At 45.4% G+C, this 19,440-nt stretch overlaps 1 protein-coding gene across 1 annotated transcript in view; it reads right to left on the reverse strand.

Moving 5' to 3' along the window:
• DSCAML1 (DS cell adhesion molecule like 1) overlaps nt 1-19,440 on the reverse strand; it is a 529,481-nt gene that overhangs the window by 18,387 nt on the left and 491,654 nt on the right. The window contains 6 exon segments of the mRNA XM_043998101.1: nt 503-666; nt 1,002-1,119; nt 7,656-7,809; nt 11,368-11,507; nt 14,761-14,916; nt 17,602-17,748. Of these exon segments, the coding sequence (XP_043854036.1) occupies nt 503-666; nt 1,002-1,119; nt 7,656-7,809; nt 11,368-11,507; nt 14,761-14,916; nt 17,602-17,748 (879 nt within the window).

Raw genomic sequence — 19,440 nt, forward strand, 5'->3', positions numbered from 1 at the left:
ATGTCAGGCTTCCCTTCTTGCCTCCATTCTTCCCATCTCCTTCTGTTCTTTCTCCCTTATTTTTTTTGGTGGGGCAATGGGGGTTAAGTGACTTGCTCAGGGTCACACAGCTAGTAAATGTCAAGTGTCTGAGGCCGGATTTGAACTCAGGTACTCCTGAATCCAGGGCCAGTGCTTTATCCACTGTGACATCTAGCTGCCCCCTCTTTCTCCCTTCTAATCATAGAGTCATATATTCAGAACTGGAGGGGGCCTTAGGAGTCATTTAGTCCAATATACTAATTTTACATATGAGGAAACTGAGGCCCTAGAGTATTTTCCAAGGTAACTTGGCTGAGCCAGAATCCAAATTCAGATCCTCTGCCTTATCCTCCAGCCTTTGTTTCCATTCCATCCTGGAAATCTATCTCTGTTCCACCCTGGGACCCTGCTTCTTTTCCCTCCTGGAACTACTGCTTCCTATCCCCCATGGTCTCCAACTCTAATGCCTCAGTGTTCTCACCTTGTACCAGCAGGTTGATGATGATGGTATCAAAGCCCCACGTGTTGGTGGCAGTACAGGTGTAGTAACCAGAGTCCTCGGCCTTTACCGAGCGTAGCACCAGGGTCCCATTGTTTTGGATGAGCCGATGCCCATCTACAGTCACAGCAATAGCAGAGTCCTCACTGTCGGCAGGGGTCAAGATTAACAGGGAACTGGATTCAGAATTCCGGGCAAATTCCTTATCTCATAGCAACGTTTTTCCACAAAGCTTAAGGGAGTGTTTGAGGGGCATTGCAAGAGGTGACAGATGGAGCCCTAGCCAGGGATTCTAGTTTCTCACTCAGCAACCATACAATCTCAATTTCCCTAAGTGCCCAATGGAGAGAAGCATCTGGGTGCAATCCTGAGAGGGAACATAGAGCATTGTATGAGCCTAGGGTCTCATCTACAGTTTCTTAGGGAGCGGTGGGGTAAGGATTAAGTCAAAATCATATTGAAAGATGCAATGGTTACTTACCTGTCCTTTGTCCATTTAATGGCTGGGCCAGGTTCTCCCACTGAGGTACAGGGCAGCCGGACATCTTTCATCCAGGGAGTAGTCACAGTGCCTCCAAATGAGATGATCTTGGCAGGAGCTATGGGGTAAAGGAAGGTGGGTCCCGACCTACCTCTACCTATTAGCACTTTCTCTTTTTAAATTCAATTTTATTTTATTTTGAGTTCTGAATTCTCTCCCTCCCTCTCCCCTCCTCCATCCATTGGAAAGGCAAGGAAAACAAAATCCATTAATATCTATTATGAAAAACAAATTTCCTTATTAGTCCTGTTCAAGAAGAAAGAAAGAAAAGGAAGTAGGTTTCAATCTGTATTCTGAGTCCATCACCTCTCTATCTGGAGGGGACAGCATGTTTCATCATGTGTCCTTTGGCAATGTGATTGCTCACTGTGTTGATCACTTACTAAAGTTTTTCAAAGTTGCTTAACTTTACAGCACTGCTATTACTGTACACATTGTTCTCCTCACTTCACTTTGCATCAGTTCATAAAGTCTTCCTGGGTTTTTCTAAAACCATCCATGCCATCATTTCTTATAGTACAATAGGATCTCATGCATTCATATCTCATAACTTGTCCAGCCATTCCCTGACTGATGGACACTACCCTAGTTTCCATTTCTTTGTCACCACAAAAAGAGCACTGACACTTTCTAGGACTATCTTTGCTTGGTCTCCACCACTTGCCCTGTGACCTGAAGGATGGGTATTATTGGGGGGGGTATACATGTTTGCATGTATGTGGAATGATGTTTCATGAGATGGTTACTTCAGTTCCTTGGCCAATAAACCAGTGCAGTCTAGCAGAAAGAGAACTGGATATATCAGAATGCTTGGCTCCTAGTCCTAGCTAAGCTTATACCTAGATGAATGATATAATATAACCTATTGGATTTAGTTTCTTCATTTGTTGAATGGGGATACTACTTGACTTCCCTATCTCACAGAGCTGCTAGTGAGAATCAAATGAGAATTATATAAAGAATCCTCAAAAAGTATAAAGCACTCACTGAATAAACTTTCATATTTCAGTTTTCACTGCTTTCCTTGATGGGTATAGGTATTCCCTCTTGCAGTACAGGTTCAAGAGCCTTCCACACCTTGGTATAGACTGTCTCAGTGATTCCACTACAGCCTCCACTTTTCCACTTTCCACTTTCCTCTCAACCCTTCACAATCTGGTTTCAGAATGAATCAAGATCTGATGGCTTTTTCTCAGCCCTCCTCTCCTTAGACCTCTCTATCACTTTTGTTGCTGTCAGTCACTGCAAAATCCTTTTCTATACTCTCTTCTCTCTTGGCTTCAGTGATATTGAAAGGGAAGCTGTGAGGGGAAGGGAACTATGTACAGATATGTGTATCTACCAAGCTAGATCCCATAAAGAAAGAATATAAGAAGAAGGCTATAATGTAGGGATGATGATGATGATAGAAGTGACCATTCATATAGCACTTTAAGTATTGCAAAGTGCTCTACGAATGTTATCTCATTTGATCCTCTTAACAACCTATTGGTGCTATTATCCTATTTTTATAGATGAAGAAACTGGGGCAGGCAGAGGTTAAGTGATTTTCCCAGGATCACATAGGTAGGAAGTGTCTGAGGCTGGATTTCATTTTAGTTCTTCCTAACTCCAGGTCCATTGCTCTCCTCACTGTGTCACCTAATTATTCACAGGAGACAAAATCCAAGAAAGGAGATGACAAAAACCACATGGACTCAGATGTCTACACAAAAATACACAATGTATGGAAAACAAGAAAATTGAGCTAGAGATCCTAGTGTAAGGAGGCAAATTTGACCTCATAGGTGCAATTAAGATTTAGTGAGACAGGGGGCAGCTAGGTGGCACAGTGGATAAAGCACTGGCCCTGGATTCAGGAGGACCTGAGTTCAAATCCAGCCTCAAACACTTGACATTTCCTAGCTGCGTGACCCTGGGCACATTGCCCTGCAAAAAAAATCCAAAACAAAACTAAAACCCCAAACCAAATCAAAACAAAACAAAAGATTTAATGAGACTAGACTTGTGTTTAGAGCATGACTTTGAAAGGGTTGACTTCATTTAAAATGAAGAGAAGAGATAAAAAATGAGGAGTAAAGGGAAAAGGACCCCCATGTACAAAAAATTTATAGCTGCTCTTTTTGTGGTGGCAAGGAATTGGAAATTGAGCGGTTGCCCATCAGTTGGGGAATGGCTGAACAAGCTGTGGTATATGAATGTAATGGAATACTATTGTGCTGTAAGAAATGATGAGCAGGTGGATTTCAGAGAAACCTGGAAGGACTTGCATGAACTGATGAGTGAGATGAACAGAATCAGGAGAACACTGTACACAGTATCAACAACATTGTGTGTTGATCATCTGTGATAGACTTGATTCTTCTCAGCAATACAATGGTCCAAAGGACTCATGATGGAAAACGCTCTCCAAATCCAGAAAAAAAAAGAACTATTGAATATGGATGCAGATCGAACCATACTATTTCTCTTGTTTTTGTTGTTGTTTTTCTTTTTTGAGGTTTTGCCTTTTTGCTCTGATTCTTCTCTCATAACATGACTAATGCAGAAATATGTTTAATGTGGTTGTACATATATAACCTATATCAGATTACTTGCTGTCTTGGGGAGTGGGGAGGGAGGGAGAAAAATTTGAAACTAGAAATCTTATAAAAACAAATGTTGAAAACTATCTCTAAATGTAACTGGAAAATAATAAAATATTTATATGGAAAAAATGAGGAGGAGTGCAATGTGAGTATAAGATACACCCATGTGAGGAAATCCAAGCACGAGAGAAGGAATGCACAGTGGAGAGCATTTGGGTGAAGATCAAAGGAGAGATAAGAAGAATCAATGTTGTCAATGGAATATACAACAGACACCTGGACAGAAGGAGGAAATAGATAAGGAATTCAGGAAATAGATCACAAGTGTATATATAGTAATGATGGGAGGCTTTAATTATTAAGTCAGCTATTAATGAAACTCTTCTCTCTCTCCCAAAGTAGAAAGGCTAGTGATTTCTTGGCTTGCTTTAATGATGATTTCATTTTGCAGAAGAGGGAAGGAGCAACATCAGGAAATGTTATTCTGGTCCTGTTACTCACCAATGACTAGGAACTAGCTGTTGAAGTAGAAATGATGAGACCCTTGGGAAGAAGTTATCATGCCCTGTTAGTATTTGTTATAGAGAAATTAAGGAAAACTGGGCATTGTTTGACAGACTCCCTAGCTTTTGTAGAATTCAAAAGGTTCAGTGAGAGGGCAGGTAGGATTCCCTGTTTTCATATTCTACAGAGTGACTCAGTTCAGGAGGGATGAGAAACTCTTAGTAATCATCTTACAAAGACACAAGATTTTTAACAAGGTTTGTACAGAAGATGGAAGAAAAACCAGTGTCAGGAGCCACCAGTGCTTAGAATGAGCTGAAACTAGTTAAGAAAGCTAAGGACAACAACAAAGCTTAAAAAAGTTATAATTGGGGGTGGGGTGGGGAATCAAATAAGGGTGGTACCATGGCTAGTTGGTGATTGGATGGTGATAATGGATGATAGAAGGAAATACTTTGCTTCTCTTTTTCTGTAAACATCTAAAGTTCTACTCTGATTGTCTCATTATGTCATGGAAATGATGCTGGGTTCTCAATTGGTATGCCATTGAAGCTCAAGCCCTGGAATATTATATCGTGAGGAAAGGTTTCAAGTATGGTTCTGGTGACAGTTTGTATCTGTTGTCCAAGGCTAGCCTAGCTAAGAACCGAGAGGCTCACCACAAATGAGAGAACTAGGTAATTAATTCTTTGGCCAGGGCAACTCATGAAGCAAAGACACAAAATGACCTTTTGAGTGATGGTGACAGAAGTAGTTAGATAGGGGGCAAGAAGGTACTCAGAATCACATAGTTTTTTCAACTGTTTCCATCTTAATAGTATTTTAATTTTTTTATAATTACATGTAAATAGAGTTTTCAACATTCATTTTTGTAAGATTTTGAGTTCCAAATTTTTCTCTCTTTCAACTGTTTCTAGACTACATGGTAAGACAGTGTGCTCCACTGGTGTCTATATTTTGGCAAGAGATGGAGACCATGGGTCCTTAGCTTTTTAAAAATAATTAATTAATTAATTTTTGGCGGGGGGGGGGTGGTGGTCCTTAACTTTTAATGTGTCATGGACCCTTTGGTGGTCTGGTTCTGTTGTCTATTTTCAAAATAGAAGAAAATACTAAATTTCAGTTAGAGGTTTAGAGAAATTAATGATGTGGTTTTTTTCCATTCAAGTTCATGGGCCCCAGGAGGTCCTTTGATCTAAGATTAAGAACCCCTGATGTAGAGGAAGGCTTCACACAGGTTGAATAGAACTCCTGTTAAGGACTGATGGAAGGAGATAGAGAAATGTCAGCACAGGATGAGAAGCATGGATGGACTGTAATCTGTACCATTGGAGAGAATATTTTTAGTATGGAAGGACCATTTCAGACTCTGCTCTGGTACCACCTCCTCAATGAAGTGTTCTCTGGCCAGCTCATTTGGTGATCATCTCTTCTTCCTCAGACCTCACCTAACATTATTTTTGTACTTCTCTTATATTGTTACTGAGTGCCCTGGAAAACATTAGGTACTAAATAAATCTCATCGAAATGAATTGAATTCTATTTGCTTAGAAAATAGAGATTACCTACAAAGGACATGAGAGGAAGGAGAGGTTGAGAGTTGGCAGGGACTAAGTATGGGTATTTGGGTTGGGGAGGGGCAGCGTCTGGCACCAAGTAGAACAGCCTGAACATGGTAAACGCTTACTAAATGATTGTTGCTGGTTGTAGCTGGCCAAGGGAGGTTGTCCTTGACACCATCCTAGGCCCCAGGCACTTACTTTCAAGCCTATGTCTAGAATGCTCTTAGATTCTCCTAGTTTCCTTCAAGACTCAGCTCAGATTCTACCCTCTCCAGTCCCTCCAGCTGCTAGTGTCTTCCCTTTCTCTATTCTCTTCCCTCTAGTGTGTGTGTGTGTGTGTGTGTGTGTGTGTGTGTGTGTACCTATTTCTATGATCCCTATTAGAATGTAAACTCCTTGAGGGCAGGGACTGTTCTTGCCTTACTTTGTATCCCCAGTGCTTGGCACAGTAGAAGGCACTTAATGAATGCTGGTTGACCCACTTACTGTCTAATTCAGAGCTTGTTTGTATTTTGTTCCTCTTTCTCTCTTGGGGATGGAAACAGGACCTGGAGGAGGGCTCAGGGAGGCTGAGGAAAAATCTGAGGAAGATGCCTCATGCCAGGGATACATCAGAGATGCAGGTATTGCGGTTGCAGGCTAAGCGTTGTGGGGTAAGGATTGTGGTGTTCTATTGTTTTCAGTTCTGTCTGACTCTTCATGACCCCTTTCGGGGTTTTCCTGGCAAAGATACAGGAATGGTTTGCCATTTCCTTTTCCAGTTCATTTTTACAGATGAGAAGCTGAGGCAAACAAAGTTCAGTGATGTGCCCAGGGTCACCCAGCTACTAAGTGTCTGAGGCTGGATTTGAACTCAGGTCCTTTGGACTCCAGGGCTGGCTGGGCCACCTAGCTGCCCTTGAGGGTAAAGATTAGGACTCTTAAAATTAGGGATTTCTCTGGATTCTCGACAACCACTTAGTGGCTTGTAAGTGGATGAATGAATGAAAAAACATTTATTAAGGACATACTATGTACCAGGCACTGTGGTAAGTGCTGGGGATCTAGATACAAGCAAACAATAAAATGTCCTGCCCTCAAGGATCTTACATTCTAATAGGGGAATACAACTGTCAGGGAAGTGGCCAGGGAGGAGCATTCTGGACAGGGAATCTAGAGGAAGTAGTGATTGTGGTCATGTCCTTTACAGGAAAGGTGGTATTGATCTGGTTACTGTTCTGAGAACAAGGACTGGGAAAGGGGTGATGGATGGAGGGAGGGAATGTGCCTCGCAGGTGACCTTGGCCAAGTCACTGTCTCTCCCTGTGGCCCATTTCTTTCCTCATCTATAAAATGAGGGCACTGAACTAGAGATTTTATAAACTGTAACTGGTCCCTTTAACTCTGGTAGCTTATAGATAACTCTATTCAGTGGATGTAAAATGCTCCCGTCCTCTATAGTGGGGAGAGTGAGCCTGGGGAGACAAGGCTGAGCCCCTTAGGGTGAGGGCAGAATGGTGCTGAATGTTCCAAATGCAGAGGATTGGGGTGGAGGGAGGCTTGAGAACTGAGAAGAGGGGGCTCAGGACTAGTCCTGCCAGGGTCTGCAGGAGATGGGAGTTATGGGGCGGAGCAGGTGGTTGTGAGGGATTCTTGGAGTCAGGGGGCAGCAGAGGCTCACTCTTTGTGGATGCTGGCAAGGGCTGAGCTCCAATCAGCACAGAGAGGAGAGCAGGGAGGGTGTCTGGGACAAGATGCTCGGGGTGGGGGGGGGGAGGGGGGCAGGACAGACAATGCCTTGCATAACTGAGGAAGGCTGCTCAGGCTCTGGGGGGAGGCGTGTGTGTGTGTGTGTGTGTGTGTGTGTGTGTGTAAAAGGGAAGACTGCCTGATCTGGGGGTTCTGAAACTTTCTATAGCGACATCTTTCTGCCCCCCTTTCCTCTCCCATATCCTCCTTACCCTTTCCAGCTGGCTCGATGGTCACCTTCTCACTGATGTTGCCCCGGCCAGCAGAGGTGACAGCTGCTACCCACAGCATGTACTGCTGCCCTCGATTCAAATGAGCGATCCGGTAGAACAGCTGCTCCGGACTTGTCTCATATTCACTGGGGGCCTGGATGGAATGGATGGGGTGGGTTGGGATAGGAGAGGAGAGAGACAAACAGAGATGATTATCTAGACCCCAAACCTCTGACTTCTCCATCTTTCCTGGGGCAGAGAGGGTACCCAGCTAGCCTGGAAAGTGTGTGTGTGTGTGTGTGTGTGTGTGTGTGTGTGTATACTCCCCTAAAAAGCATCCATCTAGGGGCAACCTGTCCTGTTTGCACTTGCCTGAGTGGAAAGGAATTATTAGGGTCCAGAAACCATGGGCACTCAGCCCAGTGGTTTAGCATCCCAGAACACATCTGGCCTGCTCGGGAGAACAGAATTAGTGGAAAAGCACAGATCTGAAGTTGGAGGGCCAGATACTCTAAGGCAGGGCATAGGATCGCTACAACTGGAATAGAGCTCAAGCCATCTTGTCCAACCCCCTCATTTTATATTGAGCCCAGTTCCTAAGACTGTTTTTTGTCTATACAGTATGACCTTGGGCAAGTCACTCTCTGTCCTTATCTGTAAAACAAAAGGGTTAGAGTTGATGGTCTTTGGGGTTCGTCTCAGCTCCGGAGTCTTTGCTCCTATGAGGCAATGAATGACACCTCAAATTCACCGGAGCGACCCCTGACCAGGGGCCTGTTGTGGTTTCAGGGCACATGGATTATGTGTGTAGGTTCACAGCATGAAAAGTGTGTGCGGTGAGAATGGAGAGAATAGGGAATTAAGAACTCTCCTTTCCAAAGCAAAGAGCTCAGAACTCTGAACAGCAGTGGTTGCCTTAGTCTACATTAGAGCTATGTCCCCTGGTCCCACCTTTTAATTACTACCCTTTCATTTTTCCAGCAGTGAACCTTGGGAGGGGAAGAAACAAGGAAGGGGAAGGAGAGGTCCTTGCTCAGTAGCCCTTTATTAATTATTATTAGCCACGCTATAGATCGCCACAGCCATTCCACATGTTATATATGTGCATGTATACACGTATACATATATATCTATATTTTAACCAAATGACAGTTTTGACAAGTTGCCAACAAAACAATATCGGATCCCAGTGGCTTTACCAGTTGCTTTGATGAAAAGATTATGTTGCCTTGGAAACCAGTGGCTCAGATATTGAAATGAATTTGAGAAGGAGCTTTTGATAAGCACCAGTTTGCAGACCTCCTGTCAACCTCTTCCCTGGCACAGACGGGATGGGGCTGGCTTTCATTTTATTTTATTTTTTGGTCAGCCCCGGGGAAGGGAGAGGAGGATGGCGCCAGGGACCCTTTGAAACTGGCGCAGAGTGCTGGGGAGGGGGACCAGTCCGGGGAACAGATGGGGGTAGTAGGACCAGAGGGAGAGAATAATTAGTTATCTTTGCAGTCACAGCCTCTGGCGTACGCACATGGGCACACGTGCAGACCCAGCTCGGGCACACACACACACACACACACATTCACACAGCCTGGGCACAGACTGAGATGCAGACATGGTCAGACGTGCATGTACCAAGAGACAGACACCAGTGGGGTGAGGGTGTGGGGGGACACTTTCCATGCTCCAATTGTAAAGGTAATTTCCTGCTCGGCTGCCTAGGCACACACATGGGCCAGAGCCTCCAGCTTTGAAGGACCTGGTGGATTTTGAAAGGGGGAAAGGGAGGGGAGCATATTCCTTTTCATCTCAAGTCCTCTTTAATGGCCCCTGGTGGGGAAGTGTGGGGCAAGACCTGGCTTCCCAAGCCCTGGGGTGAGTTCCCTTGCTGCCTTTCTAATGGGGAGTATGGCTTCTGACCCAGAAGGACCCTGGGAGGGGGGCAGTCCTGGATATTCATGAGGATGCTGCTGTCACATGTATGTACCTGTGAATTCTTGAAGGTTTGCACATTTGTGTGGAGAGCTCTCTGTGGGCATGTGTGTGTCTGCAATGGCATAAACACATCTACCCATTTATTTGTGAGTATCTTGACCCTGTGCAGGCCCAGGTTAGAGAGGATACACATGGCAGCTCACCATGACCCTGGCTGTTCTGCCTTTGACTGTAGTTTTCAAAGCATCTGGCTAAAATTCCTGTATCTCTGACAGTCACCCTGGCCTGCTCCTGGGTGCCTCTGCTGCCATTTTGTACAAGGTGGCGAGTAGATCCACCCACCCTCCTATATCTTATATGTGACACTGTGTACAGGACCACATATATTAAGTCTACCCATTCATACATACGCACCATATACTTTTGCACACACTTACCTCATACCTTCATACACATATCTATGCATGTGAGTGTGGGAATGTATTAGGTGTGTGCAGAAGTATATGGTGTGTGTGAATGTATATAGTATATATATAGTATACACACACACACACACACTTCACTTCCACATATCCATGGACCCCAAAACATGCCCACGTTTACTTAACAAAAGTACATAGAGGCCATTGGCTCCTGCCTCAGTGCTTTGGGGTCACTATCTCCTGACCTGATTGCCTCCCTGGGAACTAAGACGCTCGGGTCCCAAATGGGAATGATTCTTGCTCTAGCCCTGGGATTTTCCACACTGTGTGTGTGCTGACTACTCTTAATGAAGAGGGTACCTTCCTACTATTCCCTTTGTAATTCAGAAAACGCAAAAATAGTACAAAAGGCACAGGGGGGGGTCTGGGACCTGGGTGCATGCCCCATCACTCCTAGAGGGAACAAAGGAAGAAGACAGGGTGTGCTGGGTCCCCAGCCCTCTTGGTCCCACACAGAATCCTTCCAGTGTCTCTCCAGAATGGCCTCTTTCCCCAGCTTCCTCCATTTCCTGACCCTCCGTGATTGGATATCAGAGCCTAGGGGGAGGGCCTTTTTTTTTTTTGGGCGGGGCAGTGGGGGTTAAATGACTTGACCAGGGTCACACAGCTGGTAAGTGTCAAGTGTCTGAGGCCGGATTTGAACTCAGGTCCTGCTGAATCCAGGGCCGGTGCTTTATCCACTGAGCCATCTAGCTGCCCCTGGGAGGGCCTCTCTTTAACCAGGCCCAGGTTTTGACTCCCTGCTTAGGTTTATACCTTACCTTGCCCATCATTTCTTCCTCAGGCATGGCTACTACTGACCTAGTGGTGAAGAGAATGGAACTTCCCTTGCCTGGTCCCAGATCTCTTCCCATCTTCCCTCAGGCCAGGCTAAGTTGGTTTACTTTGTCCCAGAAGATCTGTAGATGGAGATGTCACTGTGTGTGTCGGTGCTGATCTGTCAGACCTCAGGTCTCGCTGAGATTCTCTGGGTCTGTGTAACCCTGGAGGCCTACGTAGGAGCTCTTGAACCTGGCCTCGTCCTGCATTCTCCTCACCTGGCTGTGACCCTCTGGCACATGGAACTTAATCGTATGGACCATAAATGTGACCCAGGATAAAATCTCGGTAAGTTCCCAGAGGCACACCTGTTAGTTGGTGGCAACCTAGATAGCAGAAGGACATACTCTTTCCCTTGCTCCTACCGCCCTCTCTCACAGCTCATTGGGTCAGCTTGGCACCTCATTCTCCTAGAAGCACCAGGCCTCTGACTGTACCCAGGGGGCCATGCCCGGCAGGGGCATTCCTGGAGGTTTACTCACCGGCTGTCCGGACCCAGGACTGGAGCAGAAGATGGTGTACTTGCGGATCACGCCATTAGGTTTTGTGGGAGGTAGCCAGGACACAACCACACTGCTGGCTGATGAAGGGACAGCTTTGATTCCAGCAGGGGGACCTGGAACTGAGTGGGGAAGAAGGTCAGGTGAGCCAAGGGAAGGGTGGAGTGCCACCCTGGGGAAATAAAGCTAACAGCTGACATTTACCTAACATTTCAAAAGACTGTAAAGTGTGGCAGTGACCGGGCTGAGGCTGGGGGCAGAGTGAGGTCAGGATGAGACTGGGGGTTATAATGAGGCTCTGCTCTGTCTGCCTTCCTTGTCTCTGGTCTCATCTGCCACTCATGCCCAATGAGCTTTCTTGTGGCTCTCGCCCTTTAATAATAATAGCAGCTATCATTTATGTAACACTGCAAAGACTTACCAAGTACATGTGTTATCTTGTTTGACCATCTCAACAACCCTGGGAGAGAGGTGCTATTTTTTTATATCCATTTTACAGATGAGGAAATGGAGGCAGAGAGAGGTGAAGTGACTTGCCCAGGGTCATACAGCTAGTGAGTGTTTGGAACAGGGTTAGAACCCTGCCTTCCTGACTCCAAAGCCAACATTCCATCCGCTAAGATGCACAGTGTGTCTAAAGTCTCATCATCCTAGGCTTTAATGATTCTTTGATCTTAAGAATCAGGAGAATAGGGGCAGCTAGGTGGCGCAGTAGATAGAGCACCAGCCCTGGATTCAGGAGTAACTGGGTTCAAATCCGGCCTCAGACACTTAACACTTACTAGCTGTGTGGCCCTGGGCAAGTCACTTAACCCCAATTGCCTCAATAAAAAAAAAAAAAAAAAGAATCAGGAGAACCTAAGTCAATGGTCACAATGAGTGAAGACTTCCCTCTTTGATCCTTCTTCCCTCTCTTCTCTCCTCTTCTCCCTCTCCAACCTTCCTCATTGCCTGTGGGTTGCCCTGTAAATGGTCAGGGTGAGAAGACTGCCAGAACCCTTGAGGAAGGGGTCTCAGTTCTTTGGTCTTCTCCCATTTCTTATCAAATGAAGACAGTGTAAATATGAGGTCACCCCCCCACCCCACCCCATGTGAGTACTTGAGGCTGTGACTTCAGGAAGGAAAGAGGGGCCACATCCTTGACAGGTTCTAGCTCAAGAACAACATCAGGCCTGGGTACAGAGGCCTCCCCTCTTTACTGTGCTCAGGCACCCCAATTTCTGCCAGCCCTTAGGCATCAAGGAAAGGAGTTGCCTTTCCCTTCTGCTCCCTAAGGTGGGGGGAGGGTAGGTGGGGGAGCTGGAACTGTCCCAGAACATCTGTGACCTTAATCCCCTAATGTGCTTGACCAGCTTATCCCAACAATACCTTGATGGGCCTTTCAGCATCTGCTGCCCAGCAGCTTGGGTCCTTTTGGGCTGACCCCAACCCCATGACACCCAAACAGGAGGGGTTTTAATGGCAGCAGGAGTGGGGCTCCTTAATATTGCTCTCCCTGCAGCATGGGGGAGATGTGTAGAGAGGGCAACAGCTTTAATTTGAAGGCTGGTCTCAGAGGCCTTGGGGACCCGGCATTTGGATCCAGGGACAATTGGGTGACAGTGAGCCCCACGGGTAGTACTGAAGGGGACAAACATCTCAGAAGGCCGGCCTAGGGGTGTCTGTGGAGGGAGAGCCAGGGCAGCCCCCTCCCCCTCTGCCTGAGGGGTGGCGATAGGGGCTGATTCTGAGCTGGCTCAGTATATATATGAGCCCCAGTTCAGGGGTCTCCACCCTCTAGCCTCTCCAAATATCTGTTCTCTTACTGGGTGTATTATTGGGTGGTGGGGAAAAACGCACCATCCTTCCTACCCTCCAGAGGAACAGTTGGGTGCCCCCTCTCTCATGATATTTCCTCTGACCCCTCTGGCTAGAAATAATTCTTCCTGGCATCTCTCAAGGAACTTCGTTCCACTAGTGAATGTGTCAGATTCTAGTCTGCATTACAGTTAATTGTGCCCTTGCTTATCTCTGGTATTAGACTGGAAGCTCCTTGAGGGTGAGGACCGTATCTCATTCGTCTTTATAGAAAGGCAGTTTGGCCTACTAAGCAAGGTCTCTGATATGAACTGCCTGTGTGACCATGACCCAGTACAGGAACTCTGTAAGATGATTGGTCTCTATATCAGATTGCTTGCTGTTTTAGGAAGGGAGGAGGGAGGGAGAAAAATTTGAAATTAGAAATCTTATAAAAACAAATGTTGAAAACTCTCTCTACATGTAAGTAGAAAATAATAACATACTTTTATGCTTAAAAAAAGATGATTGGTCTCATAGAAGGGGCCTACCTGTATTAATACAATGCTTTTCCTCCCTTGGGAGTTCCTTATACTAATGAAATCACAGGTTTAGTCCCTAGTCCCAGTTTAACATAGAGGTAGCCAGGAGGCAGAGTGGATAGAGTGCTGGGCCTAGAGTCAGGAAAGACCTGCATTCAAATCCAGCCTCAGACACTTACTGGGTGTGTGACCCTAGGCAAGTCATTTAACCAGTCTGCCTTGGTTTCCTCAACTGCAAAATAGGGATAATATTAGCACCTACCTCTCAGGGTGGTTGTGAGGTTCAAATGAGATAACATTTGTAAGGCGTTTAGCACAGTGCCCAGCACATACAGGGTATTTAAGAAACGAATCTTTCCTTCCTTTCTATCCCTAGTACCTAGTATTGTGCCTTTCACTTAGAAGGTACTGAATGAATGTACATTTATGGAGGTCACCCCATACGCCCTTTCCCCATGACTAGAATGTTCTCCTTTTCTCTGTCTTTCAGAATTCTTTTCTTTCAAGGTTCAGATTGGGTATCACCTCTTCCATGAAGCCTTCCTTGATCTCTTAAGCTAAAAAAAGGTTTGCTTCTCACAATGTGCTCTTCATCTCTCCTCTCCGTCACTACTCCCTACCTTACCTCTGTAACCCCGCTTCCCTCCACTCCCCGAAGATAAGCTCTTTGAGGGTAGGGATTGTATCATTCTTCAGTCTTTGTATCTCACTAGCACCCAGTAGACGCTCAATAAATGTTTGTAGAATTGAATCCAATTGAATGGCTGATCCCCTAGCTATGACTTTGTCCTTCAAGGTCTATAACTCTGATTCTTCAAAAGGAGCTTGATCTGATGGTGGCTTCCGATAGGTCTGTCAAGTCTATCCACAGGTGGATGCTTTCTGCCCCTTCAAAGGTCTTAAGGCTGACATCAGGCTGTCTTGGGTAGAGAAGCCAAGGAGAGGGTGTTTATGTATGTATATGTGTGTGTGTGTGCATGTATATGTCTGTGTATATATGTGTATGTCTATGTGTGTTTATGTCTGTGCGTGTGTGTGGTGGGGCAAGGACACTTACTGTCCTCCTTGGTCTGGATGTAGAGCACGCTGCTGCGGACGCCATCCCCAGCCTGGGTGTAGGCCAGTACCTGCACGCTATAGTTGGTGAACTTCTCCATGCCCCGGAGCTCCACCCGCTCCCGTGTGGTGGTGATGTTCTGCATCTCTCCCCATTCTGCCAAAAGAGAGACACAAGATGAGTGGAGGTTGTCGGAGGCTGTTCTGTTGCCAATCTTAGATCCTGGGCCACGATTCTCTTCCTCCTACCCCCAGGGGACCAGCCTGTGGATAAAGCTGTACTTACCACATCCTCTGCATTGTCCTCATTCCAGCCTGGCCTTTGCACCTGTATTGATGGTCCCCACTTTGGGAGAGGAGCAGAGTGACACAGTGATGGGAGGGACCCACAGTGTAGGCCCTGGGATCCTTTGGGCCTCTGCTCTCATGGCTGGCAAGAAAGGGGCTAGCCTGGGAAAGCAATATTCTTATGGCCTAGACTCCAGCTTCCCACTGACTCTGTCAGTAGGGCTCTCTTTCGCACCCACATGCCTCATCCCCAAAACTACAGAGCATTTGTTTGGGGAAAAACTCTCAGGTCCCCTATTTTTTCTTTTTTTTTTTTGCGGGGCAATAAGGGTTAAGTGACTTGCCCAGGGTCACACAGCTAGTAAGTGTCAAGTGTCTGAGGCCAGATTTGAACTCAGGTCCTCCTGAATCCAGGGTCAGTGCTTTATCCACTGTGCCACCTAGCTACCCCTGGTCCCCTATTTCTTTACAGATGAAAGAATTTAGGGCAACTGCCTGGACAATGGGTGGGGTCCCAGGGAGAGAAAACCGAAACCCAGAGACCTGGCTGTGTGTATAGTTAGAGTGTAAAAACAGTCAGCTCCCAGTGATCTGCACGTGGGTCATCCATTTTGTGGGTGACCCGGAGCAAACATCCAATCCCCTGCTGGTCTTTCCCTGGTTTCTAGCCCAGTCTTCTGGACCAGGTCTATACATTGTGAACCATTAGGGAATGAAAACTGATTTTAGTATCAGGATAAGATAATTCAGAAGCTAAACCTGGAAAGGCCCTCATCACTTCTCTCCTAGATTACTGGGATAGTTTCCTAATTGGTTTTTCTGCTTCCAGATCGTCCCTCCTTTCCAATCCATTTTCCATACAGCTATCAAGAAAGCATAGGACCGACCACATCACTCCCTTGTTCAAGAAGTTTCAATGGCTCTCCAGTGCCTCTGGAATAAAATATGAATCCCTCAATTTGGCATTTAAATCCTTCTCAGTCTGACTCTGGCCTCTTTGCCAAGACTTCTTTCACAATCTTCTCCCTTTCCAACCTACTACGTTCCAGTTGAACTGGTGCGTTTACAGTTTCCCCAAACTGGTATCCCATCTCCCCTTTCTGTGTTCTTCTCCTTCTCTTACCCAGAATACTCTCCCTTTTCACCTTAGCTTGTATGATTCTTTCGCCTCTTTCAAAGGGCAACCCAGCTGCCACCTCTGGCGAAACCCTTTTCTTGATCCCATGAGTTATTACTCCTCTTTGCTCTTCCCATGATCTTGTATTTACTTATCTGCTTGTATGTTGCACCCTCCAATCTAAGCTTTTTGAGGGCAGGAATTAATGTTTTGCCTTTTTATCTCCAATGCTTAGCACAGTACCTTTTGCACTCAAGAAACGCCTTGCCTCAAGAAGCTAACATTCTTTTGTTTAAAATTAATTTTATTATTTTTCTGAATAGCAAGCATTTATTTTCTCTCTTCCACTTCTATTTTTATTGTTCTCTCAGTGAACAATAAAAGGACAAAAAAAAAAAAGACCCTCCCAACAAATATACATGGTCAAGCAAAACAAATTCATTGAACCGGCCATGCCCGAGAACATGTATCTTATTCTACATCTTGAATCCATCACTTCTCTGTCATGAGGCGGGTGGGGCCAATATTCTAATGGAGGAGCCAACATATGCATAAGTTGGCATACACATGATAAATACAGGCTAGATGGAAGGTAGCTTTAGACACTAACAGCTGGGAGATGGGAGTGGACCAGGAAAGGCCTCCTTCAGGAGATGGTGCTTGGGTTGATTTTTTTGTTTTTGTTTTTGTTTTTATGGGGCAATGAGGGTTAAGTGACTTGCCCAGGGTCACACAGCTAGTAAATCTCAAGTGTCTGAGGCCGAATTTGAACTCAGGTCCTCCTGAATCCAGGGCCAGTGCTCTATCTACTGTGCCACCTAGCTGCCCCGCTTGGGTTGATTTTATTTTTTTATTTTGGTGAGGCAATTGGGGTTAAGTGACTTGCTTAGGGTCACACAGCTAGTAATTGTTGAGTGTCTGAGACAGGATTTGAACTCAGGTCCTCCTGAATTCAGGGCTGGTGCTCTATCCACTGAACCACCTAGCTGCCCTTCTTGGGTTGATTCTTAAAGGTAGTCAGGGATTTTACTAGTCAGAGGTTATGAGGGAAAGCTTTCCAGGCATGGGAGACAGCCACTGCAAAGGTATGGAGATGGGAGATGTCTATTCGAAAGCAAATAGAAAATTTTGGAAGGATTATATAACACTTTGTATTTTCTTGGCCATTATTCACCACTATTACTGTATATAAAACTAATACTTATTTCCACCTGGCCTGGCCTTGAAATTAGTATGAGTAGCCCTTGAGTGGACCATCTTCCCACTTCTTATAATAACCTAGTCCCACCTGGAATAGTGAATGGAGCAGAGCAGGGGTTGTTATTTTGCATGACCCCTTCCTTCCCACTTGGAGGAGAAATGCAGGTCTGTTTGAAGAAGACAACACCTGCCCCCCTTTTCTCACCACCCTAAAAACTGAGATCCTCACATACTCACCCCCATCCATGTAGAGAGACCAAAAGATGACCCGATAGCCCTTTAGGACGCCATTGAGGGTGCTTCGTGGTGGCTCTGACCAGGAAATGACAGCTACGTCAGAAGTGATAGACAGGGCTCGCACATTCTCAGGAGGCTGACTGGGTACTGTGCAAAGGGAATGAGAAGGAAATTCGACTGAGGGATGGGGGAATGATTGACTAAAACAAATAAGCCAGTCATCTCCATGAAGCTAGATCGGTGCATCTTTAGGTCAGACGTAAGGGAGGGCGATGTTTTATCTGATCTTCAGATGTCACCAAATCAAGGAGGACAAATGACTAACACATTGACTTACAGAGTAATGAACCAAGAATATCTCAACAGGTTAGACCGGGAAGGGGGGGGTCAACAAACTATGAAACAAAAAACAGGCAGCGGGCCTGATTTGGTCCTTGAGCCATGGCTTGTCAACTTTCATGTTAGATTATTGTTGGATTTATCCAACAGGATGAAAGTTAATAGGAACAAATGTAAAGTCTTCTATTTGAGTTAAAAAATTAACTTGACAAGTATAAGCTAAGAGAAAGCATGGCTACAAAGAATTTCATCCCCAAAAGCCCTGTGGGTTTCAGTAAGACTGCAAGCTCAATGTGAATCAACAGGGTCTTGGGACAGCCAAAAAAAACTACTGTGTTATGAGAATGAGTGTTTATAGTGTCTAGAATGAGTTGAATGGTGGGCTTCTTGTACTCTGCCCTGGCCAGACCACAACTAGAGCTTTGTATTCACTTCTGGGTACCATATTTCAGGAAAGATGCTGATAAGCTGGAGGAAGAAGAGGGCAATTGGAATGGTGAATGGCCTTGACATGAAACTACATGAGGTTTTATTGAAGGGACCGTTGATGTTGAAGATGGCACAATTTTCTTTAAATATTTGAAGGCCTGTCTTTTGGAAGAGAGATTAGACTTATTCTGTTTGTTGCAGGACAGAAATAGGGTCAAAGGATGGAATTTTGATTGGACATAAGGAAAAAACTTCCCAACTATTAAAGCCATTTGTGATTCTGTCACTGTGGCTTACGAGATTCTGGGAGGAGTAATAATGAAGGTTCAGTGAGCTTCTTTTCCCTGAGATTTTTAAGAATAAATACTTTTCAGGATCCAAACCCATTGATGTTTTAGCTTGGTTAGGTGCAATCCTAATAAAATTCAGGAGGATAGAGAGGATAACTGATCGGAAAACTCCCAGATTTAGAGCATCCTCTCTGATGCTATTCCAGGGTCTTGATAGCATTGAATAGAGTTGGGGGGGGGACCTAGTTGCTGCCCTGAGTAACTTACAATATAGTTATGCATCCCAATATTTCCTTTGACATACTCTTTTTTTGGGGGGGGGGTGAGGAACTTGGGGTTAAGTGACTTGCCCAGGCTCACACAGCTAGTGTGTGTTAAGTGTCTGAGGCCGGATTTGATCTCAGGTCCTCATGACTCCAGGGCTGGTTCTCTATCCACTGCACCACCTAGCTGCCCTGACATACTCTTTTAGTATGGTCCACTACACGATAATGCTTTGTTTGTTAGTCAGTTCTAACATCTAATACAAGAAATACAGGCAAAATGTTTGGTAGATCCCAGAATTATGGCTTTAGGTACATAGTGGATCTGTGCTCTCATCATGTTAGGCCACAGATACTAATAAAATGGAGTTGATTAACTGCCAACTCTGGCCAGGAATTGAAAGAACAACCCCCGGGGAGGTGGGGCTGGGAACTCCAGAGTCCTAATGGAAGCTGATAAAGTAGGGTAGGAGTGAGAAGGGTGGGTATTGCTGTATTCCCTAGGAGGCAAAGGGAAG

The sequence above is a fragment of the Dromiciops gliroides genome, chromosome 3 (genome assembly GCF_019393635.1).
Source record: "Dromiciops gliroides isolate mDroGli1 chromosome 3, mDroGli1.pri, whole genome shotgun sequence".
Taxonomy (NCBI): domain Eukaryota; kingdom Metazoa; phylum Chordata; class Mammalia; order Microbiotheria; family Microbiotheriidae; genus Dromiciops; species Dromiciops gliroides.